The sequence below is a fragment of the Cuculus canorus genome, chromosome 16, assembly GCF_017976375.1.
Source record: "Cuculus canorus isolate bCucCan1 chromosome 16, bCucCan1.pri, whole genome shotgun sequence".
Lineage (NCBI taxonomy): Eukaryota > Metazoa > Chordata > Aves > Cuculiformes > Cuculidae > Cuculus > Cuculus canorus.
Window position 1 is genome coordinate 17,262,662 of NC_071416.1, and position 24,582 is coordinate 17,287,243.

A 24,582-nucleotide genomic window follows, 5' to 3' on the forward strand; every position below is an offset into this window, starting at 1 on the left:
GCTGTTGTGAGCCATGCTGGGATAATACTGATGCAGCCCACTTCACTTCAGTTGTATGATATAGGGCATTAAGTCAGGGGAAAGGTATTTGCAGAGGGATCTGTTTTTCTCATTTGTGAATGAATTGTTCTGTACACTGAAGTGTGACAACAGTAGCTATCACATTTCTAACTTAATAAAATACCATGACACTTGGTGAGACGCTACCTCATAGTCCTCCGGCTGAGCCTATCATGTTACCGGGTGAAACACAGGGAAGCCGGTTAAAACAAGAATGTGGCCCATGTTTTACTACTTGGTTACAAGACTAATTTTTCATTCTTGCAGAATTTTCCTGAAATTTTAGTGAGTAGAGAATCAAGGCAGGGTATCTGAGCTGCTGAAAAGAAGGTCCGGGTTGTTCAAAGGGAAGTCTGCAATGGGGACATATCCCAGTTCTCACATCTGCTGACTTTCAAAAACGATACTTTAGCATCTCAGAGGGATATGATGTGTGGCACTTACAGCCTGTAACTGAGTCAAAGGGCTCAGTCAGTCCTTGCAACTCTGGGAACTAAACTGTTTTTACTGTTGTGATATCGCTAGGTCAGTCTGTGCTACACAACCTGCTGCTAGGTGGGACCAGACCCTTGTCCGCACCGGGAAAGGAGCCCGGGCTAGCCTGCAGCTTTGAAATGGCACTGCAGGCTTGGAGAAAGCCTCTGCTGCCTCCTTGTGAAACACAAGCTGTTCCTGAAGACATGGGGAGAAGCTCCTTCTGTTATTACCTACGGTCCCTCTGAATACTCTCAAGCTGTGTCTCATGCACATATGAAAACAACTTATGAACACAGGGTGTCTATTTGTGTATCAAGACTGCATTAGAGATTTTAAACATTTCATGGTTTCATGGCCCAACTGAGTTTGCATCCCTCATGAAGCAAGGGGTTAACAGTCTCCAGAACAGAAAACCTCCAGGGATGGTTCTGAAAGGCAGTACCTTGTAAACACACTAATCCCCTTGTTTGTTAATTCCTCATGGCCTTGTCAGTCCCCTTGTCCTTTATACCTGTTTTCCAGAGTGCTAGGCAATAATATCTCCAGAGGGACAAGAGGTGGAAGGTGCTATGCTTTAGCCAGCGTTGCACTGTGAACAAAAGGCATCTGGGAGAAAAAGCACAACCCTGGAAAGCCAGAGTTTCTATTTTAACTTCACTGTGATCTGTAACCTTGGGTAACTCCTTTTCTCCCCAATTCCCCAAAGGGGAACATAGGAGTGAGAATATTTCCTTTCGAGTAAATATTTGCTGATATATTCTGCAGTGTGATCGGAGCCCTTTGCACACAACAGTTTGTATGGCCTATACACACAGACCACAGGGATTTAATCTGCCTGTATTTTTGCAATGACGAGTGGAGATTATATGGTCAACAGGCACGTAAGTGCTACCTGAGTGGGTGAATTAGTGTGGCAAAACCACACTTATATGATTTCAATGTAGCCCAGCAAACACAGGCCTTGCTTGCCAGGGTTTATGTTGCTAACAACTTGCAGAACCAGGGAACACTTTTCTCACTGCTTGCCCTGGAACTTGGCTATGGACTTGTACAGAGAAAAATCTTGCTATCTTTAGCATTCACTAGCATGAATACCCTTGCTTTGGTCTCGAATGGGGCAACTATTCACCACTTTCTTACAGCTTCTTTCACCTCACCCCAAAACAGAAGGTGGTCAGAAAAAGTTTCAGCCCTGTGTGGTTTTAGCTTATTTTGTCTGTACAGGCCAGTTATACCACATGGTGGTGCTAATGTATACAGTAATGTTTGTGGTTCTAGAATTGAATCAGCTTGTGCTTGTTTTTTACTGATTCCTCTTTTAAGACTATCATTCACTGCATTTTTTTAAAGCGTAAGTCTTGGTGATGTATAGTCCTTAAATATCACTCTGTGAACACCCAAACCTGACTTTATCATCCTAAACGAAGAAGTAGGGTGGTTAATAAAACAGAAATGGGGGACTCTGTTGCAAAATATTCCAAACAAAAATGGCTTTACTTTGGAAAGTGAAATTTTGTAAAGCACGTTTACTTCTCTTGAATTCTACTTCATCCTTCATTTTTCTCACTGAAAAGGCTTGGCTAAAATCAAACCACCTTGATTTGGTTTTAAAAAAGAACTTGTTTGTTTCACTTATAAAGCATGTGGGAAAAGGGAAAATTGAAAATTTTCAGTACAAAATGCTTTTCTTTCTCCAGCTACCTGGGCCACGCATCATCATTTCAAATGTTTAGTGCAAGGCTTAAGATAAAGTTGTCTCACAATGCTACCTTTTTGCTTGTTTCTGCTCTGGATAGCTGGATCACTACTTGTTTTCAAAACTTTTTGATGTTTTTCAAGTTTTTGAGCCATCCAGGTCCAGCAGTGAGTCATTCTCACTGTCAGGTGCCTATGCTGTCCTTTTATACCCACTGGCAAATCTATTAAGGCTGTATTCACTCACTCATTCAGCTGTCAAACTGGTGTCTCTCAATTTTTCAGTAAAAGCAGGTGAGCTGATAAGACAGCCTAAGAAATCAGCAAAAATCACTTTTTTTTCCTCACACAGCAACAAAATAGCACTAGTGACATAAATGTTATTTATCATCTTTGTAGCTCATACTACTTAGAGACACCCTCCCTTTACATTTTGCTGAACAGATGCGTGCTGTAGCACCTGGATCTCTCTCTGTTGGAGATGGAGACCAGGTATTTTGCAGAAGGTTCTGATTTCTATTTGGAGAGACATTACTAAACTCTACCTCTTGACTGGACTAGTTCTTACTCAGTTACATAGTCCTCCTGGAATGAGAGAGTCCCATATGTGAGAGATTTTTGTTTAGCTTTTGCTTCCTCAATGTCTAGAAACAATAAAAGAAAAAAACCACAACCTACTAACTTTTTATAACTGAAAACTTTACTGTAGTGGCTGAAGAACTTGAGAGACCATGTAAGACAAAACTGACCTAAGGACTCTCACAGCCAAAGCTGTTACTGACTGAAAAATGTGCAGAATTTGACTGAGGCCACACATTTCATGTTTTAGAGTGGTAAGTGGAGCAAGGAAAGAACTTGTTTTAACGTGATCTGCCAACTTATATTCTTACAAGTCTAGATAGGCAGAGGGTTTCTGGAGAGTGGCTTTGTGTAGGACATGGAGCTTTGTTGCATCACATGTTGAGATTCAATGGGTGAAAAGTGATGGTTGCTTATTAAATGCTATCACCACTTACACTGCGCCCTGGGCTCCCGAACAGCAGCTCTGCTTTTTTTTTTTTGGTAAGAGATGGATTTTTTCACTCCGCACCTCCTGCAACCTCATCACCAACTCCTTCTTTGAAATAAAAATCTGTCAGTTCAGGCGCCACCCACCACTTGTCTTTGAAAGGAAATGAAAGTTCTCAGCAAGTGAAACCCCAGACTGTGAGGAGGCAGGTGGCAGGAAAGGATGTACCTCCTGTAATGCAGAGGACCACAGTGCAATTAGGCAGTGAAGGAAGCAGAAGTTCTCACTGAATTCATCAGGCACAGAAAAAGTTCTCTCATTTCATCTGGCACAGAAACAAATTATTCCTTTTTCAAGGGAAGAGAAAAAGACCACAGAAGTCTGCCCCAGAATGCCAGATTTCTTTCCTTCGTACAGCTCCAAGCAGTATTCTGACTCCAAGCTGCTCCCAGCACAAACTCCATCTTACTCACTTCACATGCGACCCATTCAGACTATTTCTACTGATCAGAAATGTAAACAAATTTTCACGTTTCACAGCTGGAGACAGAATTCGACCAGCATCCCTTTGCCTGAATTTTACTATATATTCAAAAGGATTTTTGCTTGTATAGTCAGATCTCATGGCACAAACAGGAAACATTTCTCCTCTTGGTCTTTTACTTGAAACTTCCGTAGCTCCGTCCTGCAGTGGACTAAGGCAGACCTCCTGCTCTGTCTGTGTGTACAAACACAACTTCCTCAACAACACAGACCATTTTTAAAATCTCTGCCTTGGCTCACAGCTAATTGCTACCTGCCCCATAGGATCCATGCTAATTTAGCTTAATAAAATTATAAAATAGCAAATTTCAGGAGAAGCAGCAGCAACAGCCTCATTATTAGATTTAGTAAAACTGCCAAAAGCCATCATTGTTACTGTGTATTTAGAAAAAAATTCTTTAACAGAATGAAGATGTCAAAGGGACATAGTAAAGTATGCTTCCAATAAGCTATCTAAGGCTCATTTCTTTGGGGTCAAAAATGACAGTTTCTTGACCAGAAAAATGAGTTTGCAGACCAGATGCAAATAATTAGAAAGAGAGATGTTAAATAAAATAAGCAGCTACATACCTCCAGGTCATTAAAGAACAGATGTGTATCTGCAAGGTTGAAGATCATTTCTTCCATCATAAGACCTATCCGCACAGACGTCGTAGTGTCCTGTTAGGGGAAAACCAGAGGGTTTTTTTTTCCATTGACTTTGATTTTCTATTTCTTTTTTCTCAGGGGCTAGGGGGTGTGAGGGTAGGAGATCTTACAGCAAACATAGGGTCTACACATTTCTGTTTGAAGACTCCTTAAAGTAATTTTATATCCCAAGTGTATCTTAATATGCTTTCCCCATTCTTTCTTTTGCTTTCCTGGATAATGAAAGTCTGTTCTTTACAGGATGTTTATGGCTCGCTTTGCCCAGTATTAGCCTACACACGTCAGGTGATATAACAGGAAACTTTAAAAACCTGAGACTATATAAGTATTGCTTAAGTAGGTTAGACCAAGAATTGAATTCCAATAGCATCATTAGTGAATGGTTAGGGGATAGTCACGACTGACAAGAGCAGACAGAGGGTGATCCTTGCCTGAACTCATCCTTCAAACCAGCCATAAAAGGTCAGCTTTATTCTCCTTTAATGTCAAACAACAACTTGGTGAGCAAAATCTGAAATGAGAACGCTGGAGCTCAAATGCAAATTAAGTCTCTCTCTCTAAAAGGTGCAGTCCATGTGTCTCAGTGCACTTGGCTTAGGTCTTTACTGCCATGTTGATGAACACAGAACAGGACAAAAAGGCAGATGTGTTGTTCCTGTATGAAAGCCCAGCACATGATACAGAATCTACTGTCCTCAGCAGCACATGTGCACCTGGACAGAAGATGCAAGAGTAGCTGTACTCCTGCAAAGCTTTTCTATCGCCATGAATGCTGCCTTCTTATTTAACAGCATCAGCAGAGTAAAAACAATCCCATCCTACCACACAAACCCAACCACAGCATGACAAAATGCTTGTCCACATATGACTACTCCTGCTCGGAGAGAGTGCAGCCAGTGGTACACAGCATGCTTGCAGAGCCAGAACTGTAGCCATAGTGGCAATTACACTCAAATGACTCCATCAATTAATAAAAGACAAACCAAGAGAATGCACAGCACATTAAAATTCTGGATAGGGTCATCTATCATTCTAGCTAGTGTTAGAAACGGTGACGTGCACCCAATGCTTCTACACATCCTTAAGCATGTGTGAACTTTCTCACATCTAGATCCTGTTCCGACCAACATCAGTGGCAAAACCTTAAGCAAATTCCCCTGGAGAAAGACTTTGCTGCCTCCTGCTCTACTTTAGTGTGTTTAGTTGATTCATTTTAAAAAAATTAATGTCTTTCCCTGCCCCTTGCTACCCAGCCGAGACACTACCACTGCCCTTTCCTGGCCAAGTCGGCAAGCGCAAGCTTAAATGTGCCCAGGCTTATGGAGGCTGACTGCTTGGCCACAGAAGCCACCCACAGGCAACCCCGCATGGCAGAACTGAATGACACTCTTGGCTGGGCCATCTTTCTTCTGACTTGGAGGGCTACATTAGCAGCTGACTGCAAGGGCATAGCAGATCTACTTGGCCCTTTGGATGAAGGATGACGGCTGCACAGCTTCTCCAGTTCTTGGCTTCCTGCTTTCCCAGTGGGCACTGGTTACAGCCTCTGTGGATCAGCTGCTCTGAAACATAATTAAGTGACCTGCTGTACGCAGCCTGCTCCACTGCAATATTCAATGAGCCTCAGTCACTTTTCCATATCTCTCATAAAGTCAACCACCCCCCCACCCTCAAATAACTGACCTTGTTCCTAAACCCACAGCAAAAAGCAGAACATTTTCTTATTCATTAAGTACTTCAAAAGCATAAGCAAAAATAATCTGTGGTTAATTTGATAAACACTCAACTCAAAAGCATTGTTCAAACTAAACAACGGCAGACAACTTGGAAAAAACCCACTCCAGCACTCCCACAACAGCCTTTTATTTGTAATTCATCTTCATTAGGACAGGGATCGCTCATCTTTATGTTTATGTGGGTGGTTTTCCTCCACTGAAGGTACAAGCCATGCCAAACCAGGCCAGATTTATATGTAGTCTTTGCTCTAATTTTCTGCAGATTTCTGTGGAGTCATATTATTGTATGAGAGGACAATAATGAATTAGTTGAGGAGCTCTAACAGGGAGCATAACGTTTGGAGGATGAGTACATTTCAATCAACCTTTGCGGCAGATGCTGTTGACATGGATAGTGTATTACACGCTAACCTAATTATTACGCATTCTTGGTGTAGTTCTCTTTAATTAGAGCAGAATGGCTGTGGTTTCAGCCATGTGTGTGACTTACTAGCATTGTGCCCATCTAAAGAAAAGCTCTGTCACTCATGTTTAAACATACTTGTTGCTGTCCCAGAAAGAAGGGCACTTTCTCCTCTGGGCAAGAAGTAAACTGCAACAGACTTGCCTTGAACATGTCTCTAATTTTAAGCCCCAAACCTGCTCCCCTGACAAGGCACAGGGACAGAGGCATAATCAGGGCATCTGACTGTGTCCCTATGTGAACACCACTGAATCAAATTTTACTACCCAAGTGTAGTTACACAGGGGAACTGTTTTGAAGCAAATACGCGGCTAGGAAGAAACTATTTTGTAAAATAGTTTTTAATGAAGCAATTTATTTTTATACATTTCAAGGATCATTACCCTTTAAAACTCTTTCAGGAAATCTCATTGGTTGGTACCTGTCATTTATCCTCCAAGTTTTGTCTTCAGCTTTGTTGGTATTAATCACTAATGGGGAGTAGGAAACTGGTTTCCACAGTGTATGAAGTTACCTTCTCTTAAACTAAACAATATGGGAATTAAACTGTAGATGAGAAGGGAGTGGGGGGGAAAAAAAAAAAAAAAATCTTTCTCTTGAGATAAAAGAACATGATTGAATGAAAATAAAACAGAAAAATGTGCTTTACCATGCAGAGAGGAAGTCGTTTGGGGAAATGATTTGGCACCACTGCTTTCACAGTACGGACATTTCCTCTATAGCAAGGCATGCTTCCAAGCCTTAAAGAGGCTGATAAAGTTAAAAGACAAATCAGCACTCCCAGTATGACACAGGTGTCTAGAGGCACTAGGCCAGGGTTCCACTGGCAGTTATTTATTTGCATTACCATAGCATCTAGAAGCACTAGTCCCCGACCTGAAGCCCACTCTGCTAGAGGCTGTACCCACAAAGAGGAAAGACACAGTCACTACAGCTTTCAAGTATGAATAAGCAGGAAAATCAGACTGATGGAAAAGCACCAAACCGAGATAGGTCTATCAATCAACGGGTTGTCCAGATTCTCTATAGAGAATGCAAATAATCTGAAAGAGAATTATGAAATTTATCTGAAGATGTTGATAGAGAGCTCTTCCTTAGCACAGAAATCCCATAGCACTAAAGGATCTCTCCATGCTAATGACTGTGTTAGAGCAGTGCAAGCCCAGCAAAGCAATGTAAATTTCCTGCATTCATACCAATGATCCCTGCTAACAAGTCCTTCCACAGGAAAAGTACACCCTGCAGCCCTGGGAACAAGCTTCCTGGGTAACAGATCTAGCCAATATTTTCCGATGCATATGAAGCCCAAGGAAAAATGGACCACGGATATCCTGAAATGAAATCTCCTCCAGGAACCATTATTTTTACAGTGAAAACAGATTAATCTAAAAACTCAATCCTGAATGCTTGTTTAGTAATTTTAGAAGACCAAGGTCCTTCCCCTCTTCTAATCGACAAGTCATGCTTTCACAAACAAGGACAATGAGAGGCTGGACAGAAAACAGGCAATAAACTCCTTTTGTAAATAAAGCCTCCAGCATCACAGCGTATCCCGATACGGCTCACCTCTGCCATGCACCATTGAGGAGCTTCCTTCAGGGGCAAAACTAAACAGCTCCACAAGTTACTTTTGGTGCTTCTCCCTGGTGCTCGGACATGACAGATGAGGCACTCCTGACCCTCCAACACAGCTTTAATAGGCTTCTTCCCATCTGCTAGGGGACATAAGCACCAGGGAGCAGTGGTAATTTTGAAGTATTCATTCTCAAAGAGCTTGATCTTCCCCCTTCTCAAGACAACCCCCACTTTTCACAAAGAGGAATCTTAGTTTCACAGCTATCCATTTCTATTCAGTGCACATCTTGAGGGAACTGAGAGGTAAAAAGCCCCCACTCCCTACTACTCCTTCATAAACAATAAAGGATCAAAACATACAAGGAGTAAGATAAGCCCTTTTTTAACATTTTGGATCAAAAATATTTGCTCTAAAGAGCATCCTTGGACACGTGCCTCTACTGTTGCTGTCACAGCTGTGACTTTCAGCTAAGGACTGATATTGCCTACTGCTGACGATGGCCACACCTTGTGAGCAAGATAATTTCCACTGTAACTGAGGCACTGCCAACTCCCAGCTCCACATGTGCTTGTTTTGGGGTAATTTTGCTGTCTGTTCAGCAGACAGTCCTACTGGAGGAAAACATGGGCAACAGAAGCTTGTGGAACATGCTGCAGGAAGACACAAGTGTCCATTCACCAAGGGGAACATTTTCTTTCATATCCCAATGGCGTGAGCTGACATGTTTGCCCTGAATGTTGTTTTTATGTTGGCTAGTTGCATGCACTGTTCCTAGTCCTTGAACTAGTTCTGTACATTTTAAGTGAATTGCATTTTAAAACTACAATGAGTTCAATTATGTCCTCCAAGCTAATAAGAACTTGCCTAAAATTAATTTCTATTTCTGTTCTCATTTTGTCCCTTCATTTTGACTAACAGGATGACAGAAAATGGCTAAAAGGACCTTGTTGAACAGCCTTTCAGTCTATTTTGCTTACAGATGATTTCCACAAAAACTGGAGGTAAGCAAAGAACAAATACTTCACTATTACAGCATTGGTTAAAGTGTGAAATTTGGTTGGATCACTCCATCTGAAACTCTCACTAGTCTATATCTTAGCAAAGAAAGGGAATATAGAATGTGTAGGCACAGCCAAATTAGCTTTAAGCTGCCAAATGTGGGTACAAAAAAGCTGCAAGTATGTCGCAGCATGCACTAAATTCAGAAGCTAACCCGCACAGAAGCCTGCTTTGCCATATCTTTGCTATTAAAGGTACTGGCGTTACCTACATAAAAAGCCCATGTGCAATGCAGCGACACTTCAAATTGCACTGTCAGCATCCTCCCAAATGGCTCTATCAAAACCTTCTACCACTCCTCTCCTTAAACACCGAGATTGATTTTTCATGAACTGCTTATACTTGCCCTAGAGTATGCATTAAAAAGACATGTATTTGTTAACACCTGCAGCTACTACTAATCCACTTGGCTGGATGTCCACAGCCCGCTCCCCCCTCTCGCACACTGTAATTTTGAAAGGAACAGAGAAGCAGACTTATCTCTGGCAATCGCTCAAGTGCAAGTCGCTCTTGCTGCTGATCCTGGTTCCAAAGCCCATCCCAAGCCTCTGCCTTACAGGTACCCTGTTCAGACATGCAGGCCATTAGCAAAGGGGCAAAGCTGGCTCCTTTGAGACAGATGACAAATCAGCTTGTTGTCTGACTCCGCTTCTATTCAGCAACGTGCCAATTAACTCGACATTCAAAATGTTCGGACAAAGTCATTCTGAGCGTGGATCTTGGATTCAGACCTCCCCCCAGCTTTAAAAAACACACAAAATAAAGCCTTAGTATTTAAAACTAATCAGTCTCTTTAAATCCCTGCCAAATACCTGTTTATGCCATGAGCAAATAATTACTTTTCTACAAGGAAGAAAGTATTAATTAAGTGTATTCATCTAACTCCTATTCTATAGGGTTTATCTGCCACAGGTGTCAGCCAGAGGTGAGACACGGATTAGTATACAATCAAGGGCTTTCTAAGTTAAGTCTCCTCCTTGTGGTTAGCTGTTAATAATAAAGTTGTCACCGAAAGAAAGAATTTAATAGTTTTAATTATGTTTAATTACTTGGAAACTCCTGGAAAATGGACCAGCTTGGTTGTAGTATAAAAATAATAATAGTACTGATAAAAAAAAAAACAACAAAAAAAGCAAAGATACAAATGCCTGGGCCACATGTTTGAACAAAACCAGTCCGTGAGAATAATTATTCTTTGGCTTTAACATTTTACACCTCAACCAGAATTTGAGACATGAACAAGCCTTTCACATAACAAGGGGAGATTAACCACGTGCACCAGTTCTAGTTCAAGTAAGTCTACACCATTTTGAGGAACTGCACACATTTAGCTGTTCTACTACACTTAAGTAGCTTAGCCTGCAATTTTCTCTTTTTAACAGACCCAGGCTACACTTTAGACCTAGCTTCTCAGAGCTTTTTATGTGAGAGAATGGGTATTTGTGAGAAAAATTGTTTCATGTGAAAAAAATAGCTCAGGAGCTGAAACTAATTTTCAGAAGTGACTTAATTTAAGTGACTACACTTCAGATCTTTTAGAAAAGGATTGTCCTTTTTAAATAGAATCACTTGGCTCTTCAGGCTCTAAACTTCCCCCCACCCAAATGACAACATGTTGTTTCACCTAAAAAATATCCAGGTTTATTAGACAGTCTACCAAAGTTAAATTAATAGCATGTACAGTCACCACAGTGTGACCTTGTAAAAAATCCATGCTAGATTTAAACCCTTTTCTTCAGATATCTTTTCATATTCACCTGGAAAGCAGGTTCCCCTTACCAATGCTTGTTTGACAATACAGCATTGTTTCTGATATATATTTTATGTCAAAAATAATCCTTTAATACTTCCAAATGCCACACGTGCACTTTGCTTAGAAGACCTTCTGCTCACCTAAGCTCTGGTACAAGAGGTTACATCTACAGGAGCTCAGAGCATCTCCCATGCCCACCCTCTAAGCTGTTGTGGATCTGGTTTTGCTGTTTCTGCCGCTGCTTTTCATCAGCCAGTACAGATGACAATCACAGATGTTTGCTCCCGAAATACACACTGGAAATAATCGAATGGCTGGAATTATTTACTCCCTTCTCTCCAATAATGAACTAATAATTGATATAGCAGCATGTCTAAAGTAACAGACTTTTTTATTACCTGCAGAGATTGAATGCTTTTTTAATTTAACTTAAAAAGGCATTAAACACAAGGTTTAGCCTCCAGTGGGTAAAAAAATCTCCAACTTCCTCAGAAAATCCTTTCCAAATTGTATTCATCTTGACTTAATCCATGATCTACTGAGTGAATTAGGCTCTATTTGTTTTGAAAATCTATTTTATGGAGTTCCAAGGACTGTGTTTTCCTTAGGAAGGGCTTATTCTGTCTTTCTGACCAGGATGCCTGCTAGCAGCCCTCAGCATAGGCCTCTGCAGGTTTTTAATGTCCCAAGGTGCCCCACACATATGACTAACAAAATGTAAATAAACACAGCTGAGCCAGTAAGAAATTGGAAGGTTTTCTCATTAAAGAAATAAAATAAACAGATGTCCTTAAGCACTTTGGCTCATGTTTGTCAAAGGAATGGAAAACTCTCAGATGTTTGAACAGCAGTAGTGATATAAGGCCACATCTCAAGCAAGGGGAGAAGAAAAAAAAGCAACGCTATGGCACTTAGAATTAACTAATAGTTCTCAAGGGAGGGTGCTTTTGATTTGAACCTTAGCAACTTCTACAAATAGTTTTTAACAGTCAAGCAATAAAATGGGGTTTTATTCCTTCTCAGTTTGTGAAGTAGTAAAGGACAGATTCAGCCATTAGAAACGTGAATCACCATCAGATTTGATTAAATCTCTGTGGTGTTTCACTTGGGTCCTGGCTTTAGGGTCCTGAGAGACAACAAAACAGGGAAAAGCACAACCTACTTGAAGCAATCTATGAAAGCAGGAAAAAAACAACCAACCAAAAAAAAAAAAACAACAGGGTTTTACAGGGAACTTGAGTAGAGCCACGCAGGAACTCTTCAATGACTTTTTTTTTTTTTTTTTTAATTGGAAATTATAATTCACTTAAAAGGAAAATATTTGAGGAATAAGGTTTCTTAGATCCACCACATCATTTCTGGTGAGAACAAGACAGCCCAGTTCACGGACAGCAAACATACAGCCACTATCACATTTGCTTCAAATGCTAGAAAAAAACACTTATGTCCTGTCCTCAACTGCAGCAGTTTTAGCTACTCTGCCAGAAGGACTTGAGGCCTCGGTCTCACTGGAGGACCCTCTCCTGGTCTTTCACATGCCTGTGCCACCAGCAAGTCCCTCATCTGAGAGGTAAAGCCCATGTTCACCCAGGCTGGAAACTCCAGTGCATGCGCTCTCTCTTTCGCACTGATACCTGTCTGCTTACAACCTAGCTAAATCTAACGCTGCCCCTTATGAAATACAAAAGCAATAAAAGTGCCCCTTTTTTATCAATACCAGTCCTTTGAAAAGTGTGAGAACAAATCTGCAATAGAATGCTGAAATTTCTTGGACTGAAAGAGGTGAAATTTAAAAGCTTTTTAATGCTTTTGACAAAACAGATTATGGAACAAGCCTGCAAATATCTCAGTCAGGGAAAGGGGAATAGACTCATGATTTTTTTTGGCACAGGAGTGCTTGCAATCTCTTTTTATTGTGTCTGAATTAATACCACCAAAAGAGTCTTTCTGTATTGCGTCTCGCTGCTTCAAACAAATGGCCAAAGCCCCTTGACTTTTACCCAACTCATGTGAAACCCCAGCAGCACTGCTACAGATTTTGAACCGTTTTTCCCATTATATTTAGTCAGGGATTTGGCAGGCAGATAGTAAAGACTGCAGCCATCTTCCTGTTGAATGGGAGCTCTATTATACATGCCTGAAGGGTAAAAGGGCTGGGTGGACAGAACATTAAACTATAATGATGGTCTGTTGTGGTCTCTAGGCACAGGTAAGTATTCTGCACCCATACAGTGATCAGAAGCCTGCAGAACAGGTTTCTAAACCCCCCAAACATATTATCCAGGGTTAACTGCCTATGGAACTTTTTTTTGCCTTTTCTTTTCAGAGGGCCTCCTGCTGAGAAACCAAAGGGTGGAGAGATTTCCTTGAGTTTGACAGCTTTGCTGCCCCGGATCACTTAGACCGTGACCCTGTATGTTTGTGCAGGTAGGCAACCATTCAACCATGGGCAAGAAAGCAGAAGAAGATGGGAATTTGCAGGCCATTCTGACTGCCACTATAAAGGTTACACTGCAGTGACTGTATGGGAAAGACATTAAGAACAAATGTCTGATGAATATGTAATCCATAGGACAGAGCAGAGAGGGGACAAAAAAAGGAGCATCCTAGGCTGGGCTATTAATTCATGCTTCCACCTTGAGTAAATTTAGTGTTTTAATTTCTATTAATACTGTGAGGAAATTATCCTATGAACACCTGAGATGAACTGTCCATGCTCTGAAGAGCCCATATCTATGGCATGGACTGTAGAGGTCTCCCTCAGAAACCAAACAAAGAGAATATACACATGAAATCAGATCAGAAAATACATTGAAGCATTAATGACTACTAATAATACAACTACCATTGATAACATTTTTTGTCAAGTTTCCCCCCCTCTTTTTCCGTTTTTTCCCCAAATCAAATTTGTTTGGACAGCTCCCGATTGCTGCATCAGCAAGGAAGGAAAAACACCCAGAACCACTTGAGATTTGGAACTAAAGAACACAGGAGTTTAGACCCAAATCTCTGAAGCTATGGTTGATGTTCCTCCTCCCCTCTTCCCAGAAAAGCCATCCCAGAAAGAGGTGCTATTCTTCAACCTGATCAACTTCATAGTCTAATTCTTCTGAGTGGCTGCACAGCAGCTCTACCAAGGCAACACAGTTTATATCGGCTTCACTATTCCCCTAACCAACATTAATGTCCCAGTATCATACTGACACTTTTTCAGAAGAAAGTCATACAGAACAAAGACCTCCACGCGTGAGATTTGATTCAAAGCACATGCATGTCTAGTTACAGGCACACGATTCTTTTATGATAAATGATGAGCAAAAATAAGAATTTTAGGCGTTGATACTTAATTTACTTTGAAATTAACACTTCCTACAGTATTCAAGTAAGAGATTCTGAAACTCTATTAACCTCTGGCTCACTACTTCACTTGTACCTGATAGTTCAGCTCACTTAAACATTTTTGAATTGCGTTACTATTTAACTGTTCCCAGGACAGCCTGTCTGAGTGTGCTGTATTTCCCTCTTGGTTTAAGGTCTGTTCCAAAGCCCACCAAAGCCTCTGACTGTCTTTGGATCAAGCTGTTAGCCTATAAGACTTTTATAACACAATCATTTCCCTTATAGGAAAGCCCTGAGGAATTTAATACTGATGAAACAAATGAAGAACTAGGAAAAAAAAATTCTTCTAAAGAAGTTTCTTGAAGACCCGGTTGTATATTAAAGTTTGTATATTTTTTTACACTTGTATAAAGGAAACAGCCAACAGAAGTTTGTCATTTTGTATCTTAAAGGGCCTTCTGAAGCAGACAATCCCCCGACTTTTCATTTTGCTATTTTCCTCTCTCCCTAGTCGCCTTTGCAGGCTGCTTCTCATGAGTTCCCTGTCTTGGCCTATCACTGCTCCCATGGCCAACAGTAACAGCTTGGCCACTGGTGACTGGTTTGATAAACCCTTTCTGGCTCCACTTCCTAACCCTATTTCATCCTCACACCAGCTGCTCTGGAGACAGCAGCTTCTGCCTTTGTGGCAGCCCATCAGCAAGAGCTCACCTGTACTGTGGTGGCAGGGCTGCTCCTCACCTCCACATGTCCATCACCCCTTGGTCGATCACGATCTGCCCCCACGTAGCAGATCCCAAACCCACACCTTATAAACTTGTGCAGGAGGCTGCAGATGAAGGCATCTGCTTTGCACGTTTTATCCTAGGACAGAGACCATTAGGGGATAGGGGAATTCTCCATACGCATACTGCAGCCCCTCCCCAATGCTAAGCATGACCACGTAGCAGAGCCACACAGAGTAAGTTTATGTTTCCTGATACTGCTTAATTCTTTCTGGTTTTTGCAGGCAGCAGGTTTGAACTTACACATGTATACCTCACCCTGCCTCGTTCATTATGTTTCCTGGGAAAAGCAACTGCTTCAATTACCTTGTACAACATGGGTCTGAATAAATCCCTGCTTGGAAACACATGCTTGGTTTTCAGAGGGTGCTGTTAGAAGTGTTAGCAGCATTCCAAGTGCTGCAGTAGACTTCCACACCACAAACACCATTTTATATCCTTTACAACTGTGCACATCTAACAGCAAACAATAAATCTATCTTACTAATTACACATTCAGCTTGTTATAACCATCGTAAAACAAGTACAGCTGGTAAAGTCATGAAATGATGTCAAATCATATTTCTGCTTTCTAGAGAGAAGCAGGGTTATTTTCCAGTCTCCTGATGAAGCTGACTGTTCAAAGCCATGTGTGGGAACAGCTGCCAACTAGGTCATCCACCTTTAATTAGGTAATGATATTGTCTTTTTTCCTACCCATTTAAAAGTGTTTGACATTCAGTAATTCCAAGTGACTTAAGTGTTTATCATAAAAAGCTGCCGTAGGAAGAAATTGAAGCACATGTTACTAAACCCAAGAGCCAGCTTTTCTCCTTAACACCCAAGTTCAGCCTGTTCAGCCACAGAGAGCGTTACCTACAAAAATGGAATTGCCTGCATTTCAAAGGGAGTGTTTAAAGTATGGATATCTAAAGATACATTTCCTAAAACCCCTTAAAAATCTAAGCTTCAGCAGACATGTGGGAAGTATTCGTGGCAACCTAGACTGATCAAGAGAAAATCTCTCTTGGAAATTGTCTGAGATTCGTAAGAAAACACCGGTTTAACAAAAAATGTGTTACCTCATTCAGGCTAAAGTTAATGCTGTCTGGCTGCTCCATAGGCTCTTTCTTGAAGAAGACAGACATTGAAAGAACATCCTGATGTCCTACCTAGCAGCAGCTGAACAACACAAGCTTTTGAAAAACAAGAAGCTACTTGCAACATGAAAGGGAGGTAAATTAAATTTTCACATGTTAGAAGGAAATGCCACAGGATATATTTACACAAATGTGTCTGAATCAAATCGGCAGCATCTGTTTGAAAAGCTGTCTCATTAGCTGCCCCCACAGTTCCCGATGCAATTTGGCTGGACAAGCAGTAATGCTAAAAAAATTAAATTTTACCTTCCCATATCTGGATGCAAAGGTTCCCGTGAGTAAGGAGTGAAAAATAATTATCGTCTCATCCAAATCCCACACAAACACACGCTGTGATGACAGACGGGGTGGAAAAAAGAAATATAGTTACATATTAAGCAACTGCAAGAATTCGTTCAGTCAGGAAGTATGTCCTGTTGGACTGGAGCTTTTTAAGATCTCAAACCCACTTGGAGCACTGACTGTAGACGCTTTATGAAAGCAGGCAAAATGAAACATCAGGAATTATGGAACTATGTGTGTGCTGAGAGTCTGCTCTCTTAACAACCACAGAAATCCCCTGTTGCTTATCAAGTCAGGGGAACAAAACAGCGGACTTATAAAAAGCCTGAAGGAAAAAAGAAAACACATATGAAGAACATTGGAGAAGCTGATAATACAGAAATAGAGCAATTATTTTGACTACATACGTATATAGACTCAACTGTATTACTGATTTTATTCTGGCTCTTAACACTCACTGGTCTGTTGGTGGGATTTGCTAATAGATGCAAAGGTTCATCTTTGCTGGATTTATTAAGGGAATATAAATTAAAGTTATTACCTCAATCTCACTGTCAGCAGTAGGGGAAGGATCGTTGCTTCTTTTTGACCGGGCTCGTACCTTGCCATCTGACCCTCTGTGATGTCTGTCTGTTTCTATATCTTTTGCTGGTGTTGTTGAATATTCCCCTTTTATGAAAAAAGAAATTCCATTGTAAACCTACTTTGCACTGTATAATTTAAATAAAGCATGAAACCTTTTAATGGAGAGCACCTGAAACACTGTGAAAACACCATCAGAAAATCTTCCTCTTTTCATGTCAATAGCTGACATTGATAAGAGAAATAACTTTTAACTCCTAAGTTTTGTTAAAACAATTCTAAAAAAACCACCAAACCTATATATTTACTATTTTAAAATGGAAGTGTCATTTCAAAAACCTTATATTTTTCACTGTAAAAAACAGCTTTTTGAATTTTACTCCTCCCGTTTCTCAAGAGAGAAATTAGAAAGGCAATGGAACAGGAAGCCAAGATCAATTCAACTTCTGAAAAAAAATTTGCGTTTTTTTTTTTAAATTTGATAAATGCTCACGATTAAAAATATACTTTCAACATTAACTTTTATTTAAAAATACAGAATTAGCCTATTTAGCCATATTCCATTTCACAGAGCATAGTATAATAGAAATAACTGAGACAGTCAGAGGTGAACTTCCCTTGTATAAAGTATCTGTTTCAATTGGCTTGAGTTTCACAAACCTGTCTGGATTTCACTTACCTTACATTACAAATCCTTTCCAAATATATTTTTCTTTTCACCTTGCTAAGTTGTGCCCTCTCCAGCTTCCTAGAATAACCATATTCCTTCTTCAGAGAAGCTTGGATTGTGCCTAACAAGCCTTTTTGAAATCACTCTTTCTCAAAAAGGCTGAGATAAGATCTAAGGAACAGAAAATCCTCCAACTGCTTTTAGAGCAGTCTGTGATCACTTCTTTTTAAAAAACAATATTAGTTTATTTTTCTTTTAGAGCAACCACAGATGTTCAGATTTGTTTCATAAGGCAGCAGACCTACAATGGGCGTATATTGTGATCATCCACAAATTATGTGGCGTTTTATGTAAATGTTATTGCATGCCAATGAAAACTTTAGTAGGGAAGTGATATCTGAAGATTGTGCTTGAACAGTACATTGGAGCATCATAACCCCTCAGTAATTCCATCAACCATTCAAGCTTTGAGACTTTAAAAATTAAGCACTCAAAGAGGCCACAAATTTTGCAGCCTTTTTGCATGAAACTGATTTTGAACTTTCAACTTAGACAAACAGTTTGTGTTAATTTTTAAGGAGGAACTTCCTCTTGATGTACTTCTAAGTCCATAAAAGGTCAACAGAAATCTTAAGAGAGACATGGACTAAAAAGTCATCAGGCAATCAGGAAACTCTGGTGCTTTTTCAGAGCATGGCTACTTGTTTTGAACTCACTGCTACCTGTGTTAGCCCTCAGTACTGATCCGGGCTTTGCATGTAATTGTTTTATCTTTCTGTACTACCTTTAGAGAAGACCAAACCTTGTATACTCATGAAAATGACAGGTTGGACGTTCTAATCGCTTCCAAAAACTCTGTGTTGCATCTTGTAAGCAGAACTATTATGTGCTAGGATATCTGATTTATCCATGTAAATATACGCATTTAAAAAAATTCCAACAGCAAGGTTATAGGGTTTATGTCTACAGGTGGCTGAGTCTGCCACACTGAAAACAGAAGCGATGCACCTACCAGACAGCGATTCTGTGCTCTGACTGGTGATATTGTGAGAAGACTCCTGCAGAGAGTAAGTGGAGGTTGGGATGGCCGAGGGGCTGATGCTGTTTGCAGATACATACGGAGAATTGTAGGAGGAGCTGTAATACTGCGAGTACTGGCTTTGAGGAAAACTTGGATACGATGAGTATTCCTTTGGGGAAGGAAGAAACATTTAACTTCTGTGTATCTGGTTTTATCAGATAAACGAGTAAAGCACCACAAAGGCAGTGTTAACTATGCATGCAGCAAGTCATGGCTCAGGAATATTTCACTACAGAACCATTTTTCATTCACTAATGATCCTACATACACGCCTATTTTATCACAATCAACATGAGGTCAGAAATCAGGCAAGTTGTGTTTTTTCTGAAGGATTGTAGTTATCAATGGTGAATCATTTTGTATTACATTGTATTCAATGATTTTGTTCTGGAGTGTAGTAGAGTGGCTTTCTGATAAAGACTGTGATGGAACACTTGGTCTCTGTAAACAACAAAATACCTAAGAAATGAGAAGAACAGAACAAATACTTGGGTGAGGGAAGGGGCAAAGCGGGCTGCATTTTCCCATGACCAGCAACATTTTCTGACTGGCTGTTAGAACAGGTTACAAAAATGATGAAAAAAAATAGCAATTGTTTTGCAGAAGTGTTCACAGTTGAGATTGTCCAACTGTCTCAGCAATAACTAAATGCCTGAGTGAGATGCCTTACATACAGCAAAATAAACTAAATATATGAGGTGCAAGTGACCTTGAGAGGCTGAAGTAACACAAACCTATTTGTCTTGATTTTAAGGCTCTCAAACAAAGTTCACACCATTATCCTCACAGGGTCTTTTATTGTGAGAAGCACAACATTGGAATAGACTAGAAAACTTCTCTCTGGACAATTAAAAGAAATGCTTTAATTTGTTCTTTTTTCTGTTTTAGTTGCAACTCCTGCTCTTGTCCACCTATTTTCTTTTTCAGCTAGAGAACTGTATTCACGCCCTGGGGATTGCCTTTCAGCAAAAGGTTTTTATTTCCTCAGAAATGTTAATTATTCTTTGGTATTAAATAAAATTAAATAATAAATAATCTTTAGAAGGAATAAAAGCGCTTTCCTCCTTAACAGTTTATATCTTTGTGACACACCTATTTCATTAACTTTCAGTCACCAGGAAGCTCTCAAGAACAAAGACTCAAGTTGTCACAATAACAATTAAACTGAGAAAGAAACAAGAAAAATTCATTGTTTTCTCTTAAAAAATACCACAAAATAATGAGAACAGTCCCATCATTATTCCCCTTTTTAGAAAACCTCCATCCTTCAATCAAACACTCTTCTACCAGCAAATACTGACATTTTTAGCCAAAACTTAAGTAAGTAAGAAATTGCCCACTGTTGTCACTAAAAATACAAGTCAACAATCACCATACAAACAAGGAATTGAAATCATTGGTGAAACAAACCAGAGTTTCTGGGACATGGTATTCATTTGCTTGGTCCAATCAAGGCGAACCATTTGCTACTACGAAACATCTGTCTTGTGTACATATGCACACTGTTTATTTATATACACACATTTATCACAGTATCTGAAGCATGAAGCCCACAGACAGGTGTATTCTCAAAGAAGGAAGCACACAGACAGCTCAGATGGCTCAGTGTTCATCAGAGCCTGCCAACACCTCTTTCAAATAGTTCATATTTATTACACAGGCCAAGACAGCAGAAAACCAGATCCTAGAAGTGGAGCTCTCTGTAGAGGATGGAAAACATGTCTGAAAGTTGTAAGATGGCAGAGGAATGATGAAACTCTTGGCACTGCTACAGCAGCACGGCAGAGACTGCCAGGGCATCCTCCTCCTGCAAGGCCTGCACTCCGTGCTAGCGTGTGCATTGATATACACATCCTAAAATTAATCAAGACATCTAGAAGTCCACCAACCAGACAGGTCACAAGAGCAGAGTAGAATGGTGTTCAGCAAAACACATGGCAGTACCTTGCTTAAATATCTGTAAATACCAGAATAATCCCTTTGATCTACCAATCTCCAAGCTGTTTAAAATAAGTCACAGGGTTACCAAGAAAAAAAAAGCTGAGCCATACCTGATGCATAGCACTGAATCCTGCAGAATTTGCCAGGCCATTGGCTCCCTGGTAAAGCCCTGTTGTGCCTAAGGGAAAGAATATAATGGTTATAAAACACACCAGCAATCAAAGTAACAGGATCTATTAAGAGAAATAATTTCTAACAGGAAGTAAAATACTGTCTCACCAGAAAAAAGCCTATCACAAATCTCGACAAATACGGGCTGTAAAGAGTTAGCGCTGTTACTGAGGTCTGCTTACTGAAAGGCATTTAGAGACAATCATTACATACATGAAAACAATCACTTGAGAAGATGGGAAACAAAGCTGGAAAGAAAGGATTCAACCCTAATTTAAAATTCAGTTACTTCTTTTTCCAATAAATGATGGAATAGCATTTTCAATCATCATCTTCAGTAGGAAAACCTCCCAGGTTGCATATACAACCACACACACATGCATGGTATGTCCTGGAATCTGTCCTTATGGATCAGGTACCTGAGAATTTTTAGAAGACACTGAAAATTTGTTCCCTGCTGTCAATATCCCAAAAATAACAACAATATTACTGAGATTTCAGGGACAGCAGGGAGCAAACACATTGCTTCATCCTAGGACATTAGGAAGAGAAAGGATGGACAGGTGAGTTTTACATGCTTCTGTCCCAAATAAAGCAGCTGACATCCAGCCAGGCCTCCTTAGCTGGAAGAAGCATTACTGCAAACATTTTATGGGTGGAGAAGTAAAGATTCAGAACAGATATATAGGGATAGTCCTCCTTTACCTCCCATCAGGAAAGTGGTAGGGGAACTGCAAGCTTCCCATCCTCTAGATCCTGCACCCCTGGCAAGTTCTAGCCTTGGTTTAACTCCAGCCTATGCTGTTTTCTGTTTCAAAATTTTCCATTCCACGTGGGTGGAGAACTTCCTCTTGAGTTTGTGTGGTTCATGAGAATCTATACTAAAAATCGTCTTCCAGTGTTTTGCAACAGTGCTTGCTCCAAGACCTGGCTGTTCACATACAGGAAGCAAAAGCTGGACTATGCCATATTCTACCCTAATAGATGATGACAGGCTTCAGAGCACTCAGACCCCCTACTTCCACAGTGAAAGAGGTTGTGGTGCTGCGTGAACGTCTCTTAGTGACCTCCGTGTACTATCAGACCACGCCCTAATCAGGCACTCAGCCTTTTTCAATTATCTGATTTCTTACCATGCGAATGACTTTGAGCAGTGCTGTACTAACCATATGACACTTTGCACATCTTCATGTGGCAACCCTTCTCCGAAGATCCACTTGCTTGTTTTTATTTTAAGACATCAGATTAGCTAGGGAATGGACAGCTGAACAAACTCCACTCTGCCAAGTGCAGCTACAAAGCACAAGCACTGAGAAAGAAATATCAAGCCAAAAAGAAACAAGAGGGAAGACTCTGCCCTTCAGAACTAATTTGCTGCCACATGTAATCTTTAAAGAGAAAAGGGCAGAGAGGGGAAAAAGTGTGTGCAGGTGACTGCCAGGTACACGGACGCCTGAGTCTCCCCAAGCCCCCTGCATATGCTGGCTGGGGAGTTGAGTCAGTGTGAGCAGGTTCAGGTGATGCCTCCTCATGGCATTCATCCCTCAGAGGCAACTCTGAGGTGGATCAGTATCCAATCCTTCCTCCTCCCCACAACCCATAAGGGGAGACTGCCCAGAGCAGTGTGCTGAATACAATAACGCATTCAGCTATTGGCATTCCTCCACTTCCCACCCACGCTAGGCTTTGCTTTTCTGCCGAGTTTTTTAAAAAGTCACGAGTATGCAGCAGGATGAATATATTCCTGTGGTAACAGTGTTTCTCACCACTGTGAACAGGAGTAATAGAGCCTCAGCGCTTACAGGCAAAAACAACTTTCACAGAACACAGAATAGCTCTTGTACACCAGAGCTCAAAACAATACAGGGGGGAATTTTTGATCCTCCTAAACTGTCATTTAGAAACAATCCATCATCCTTTATTAAAGCTGTCAAGAGACAGACGAGTTACCTCGAGGGACTCACACTTTATGTGTAAATTGTGATGAGAACATGTTTATTGCTGTGCTACCTGCACATGACACCATAGCTTCCCGGTTTCCAAACAGAGAATTATAAAAAGAAGGAGAATTGCACAACTGGAATGAACTTACTCTGAACTTTGCACCATCTGTGCAAAGCAAGTGTGTCCATGCACACACAGGGTGGGTATGCGAGCAGGGAGAAGAGGGCAGAAATAGGGGTGAGCGGATGGGGAATGATTCCACAGCCTCCCACAGTACACTATGACTACACCCTATGTGGTGGATTTTGCACCGTGGTTTTGTAGAACATATTTCTGCCGTTTTAGCTGAGCTACCCAGGTCCTGGTTCAGGTGTCCCTGTAGGCTGCTGCAGTCTCGCTCCGTACGCCCAGGGGATTTTCAAAAGGAAGGACTGTGATGCACAGACAGAAACTAAACTTCCTGATTTTTTTACCTGCATATTTAAATACTTGTGAATGTCCTTAAGACTGGTAGCTCCAATAACCCGAAGTTCAACAGGTCTGGAAACAGATTTTGGCAGTAGAGATTTTTTTGCTTATTAGTGCTCCCGTCATTGTATCTTGACCAAGCAGGAGTATCATTTGAGCACAGTTTGTCTAAATGGAGACCAAATCCAACCCTTTTTTCTGTCCCTACAGCATCACATCCAGAGAATGCAACCCCCCCTTGGGGTATACGCTGGGAGCTGCTAAGCTCAGTATCTCTTCACAGCTCAGTGTTGCTATAGCAGAATAGTTACACATAAAGACACTTGAGACAACAAACCAAAGCTAGTAAAAGGCTGGAATTCCTTCCTGGTTGAACAAGGATGAAAAGCTGGGAGAAAAAAAAATAACCAATTATCTGCATGGAAAAGAAAGTTCTTTAAGATTCAGGTTCATAAATGCTTCATTTCAACATTAACCTCTGTCTTGGGGACTACAGTTGTTTCATGGGGACTCCTATCGCTCAGTCCCTGTTCTACTCCACAGGCACGACTATGTTTTCAACAATGCACAAAAATGGAAGGAAAACAAACAAGGACCACAGGCAATGAAGACAAGGATAAACCCTCTTTCAGGAGCAGAGAATGAGGCTCGCTAATTACAGTTTCTGCGAGCAGCCTTGCAGAATTCAGCAGTTCTATCAGAACTGGCCTCAAATGTTTCCTTTTCCTCCCTAATTTATTGATAAGAAATAAACACTTCCATAATAAAATGAATTCTGCCACAACTTCAGTTTTGCACCAGTACATTTTACACTTAAGAAACACTGGAAAACTATCAACAGACCCTGCATACTGGCATTATCAATTTAGCCCTATTCTCCATATAATTATTTTTATCAAATGCTTTGCCAGGTAATAGCACTTCTTGTACTATCAGACACAGACTAGAATGACATTAGAAAGAGGTGCTTACACGGAATGGGGCACATCTATGAAGCATCTTGGAAAGCAATGTATATAAATGCCTGGTCTCCTCCCATTTCTGAGTGAATACTGCCTATTTCCACAGGACTTTTGCTTTCACATATATTGGCTTTTTTCCCTGACTTCTGAAGAGAGCACACTATCTTAAACTGCAGCTGGTTTTACATTCGCAATACTG

The 24,582-nt window shown here is 40.7% G+C and overlaps 1 protein-coding gene across 6 annotated transcripts in view; it reads right to left on the reverse strand.

The window, feature by feature from the left end:
• Positions 1-24,582, reverse strand: part of EYA2 (EYA transcriptional coactivator and phosphatase 2) — a 91,125-nt gene that overhangs the window by 10,312 nt on the left and 56,231 nt on the right. For all 6 annotated transcript variants that reach the window (XM_054081682.1, XM_054081683.1, XM_054081684.1 and 3 more), the window contains 5 exons: positions 20,949-21,016; positions 18,829-19,006; positions 17,106-17,233; positions 16,529-16,612; positions 4,355-4,444 (listed from right to left, as the gene is read on the reverse strand). In XM_054081682.1, coding sequence (XP_053937657.1) covers positions 4,355-4,444; positions 16,529-16,612; positions 17,106-17,233; positions 18,829-19,006; positions 20,949-21,016 — 548 coding nt within the window. The remainder of the gene's footprint in view (positions 1-4,354; positions 4,445-16,528; positions 16,613-17,105; positions 17,234-18,828; positions 19,007-20,948; positions 21,017-24,582) is intronic.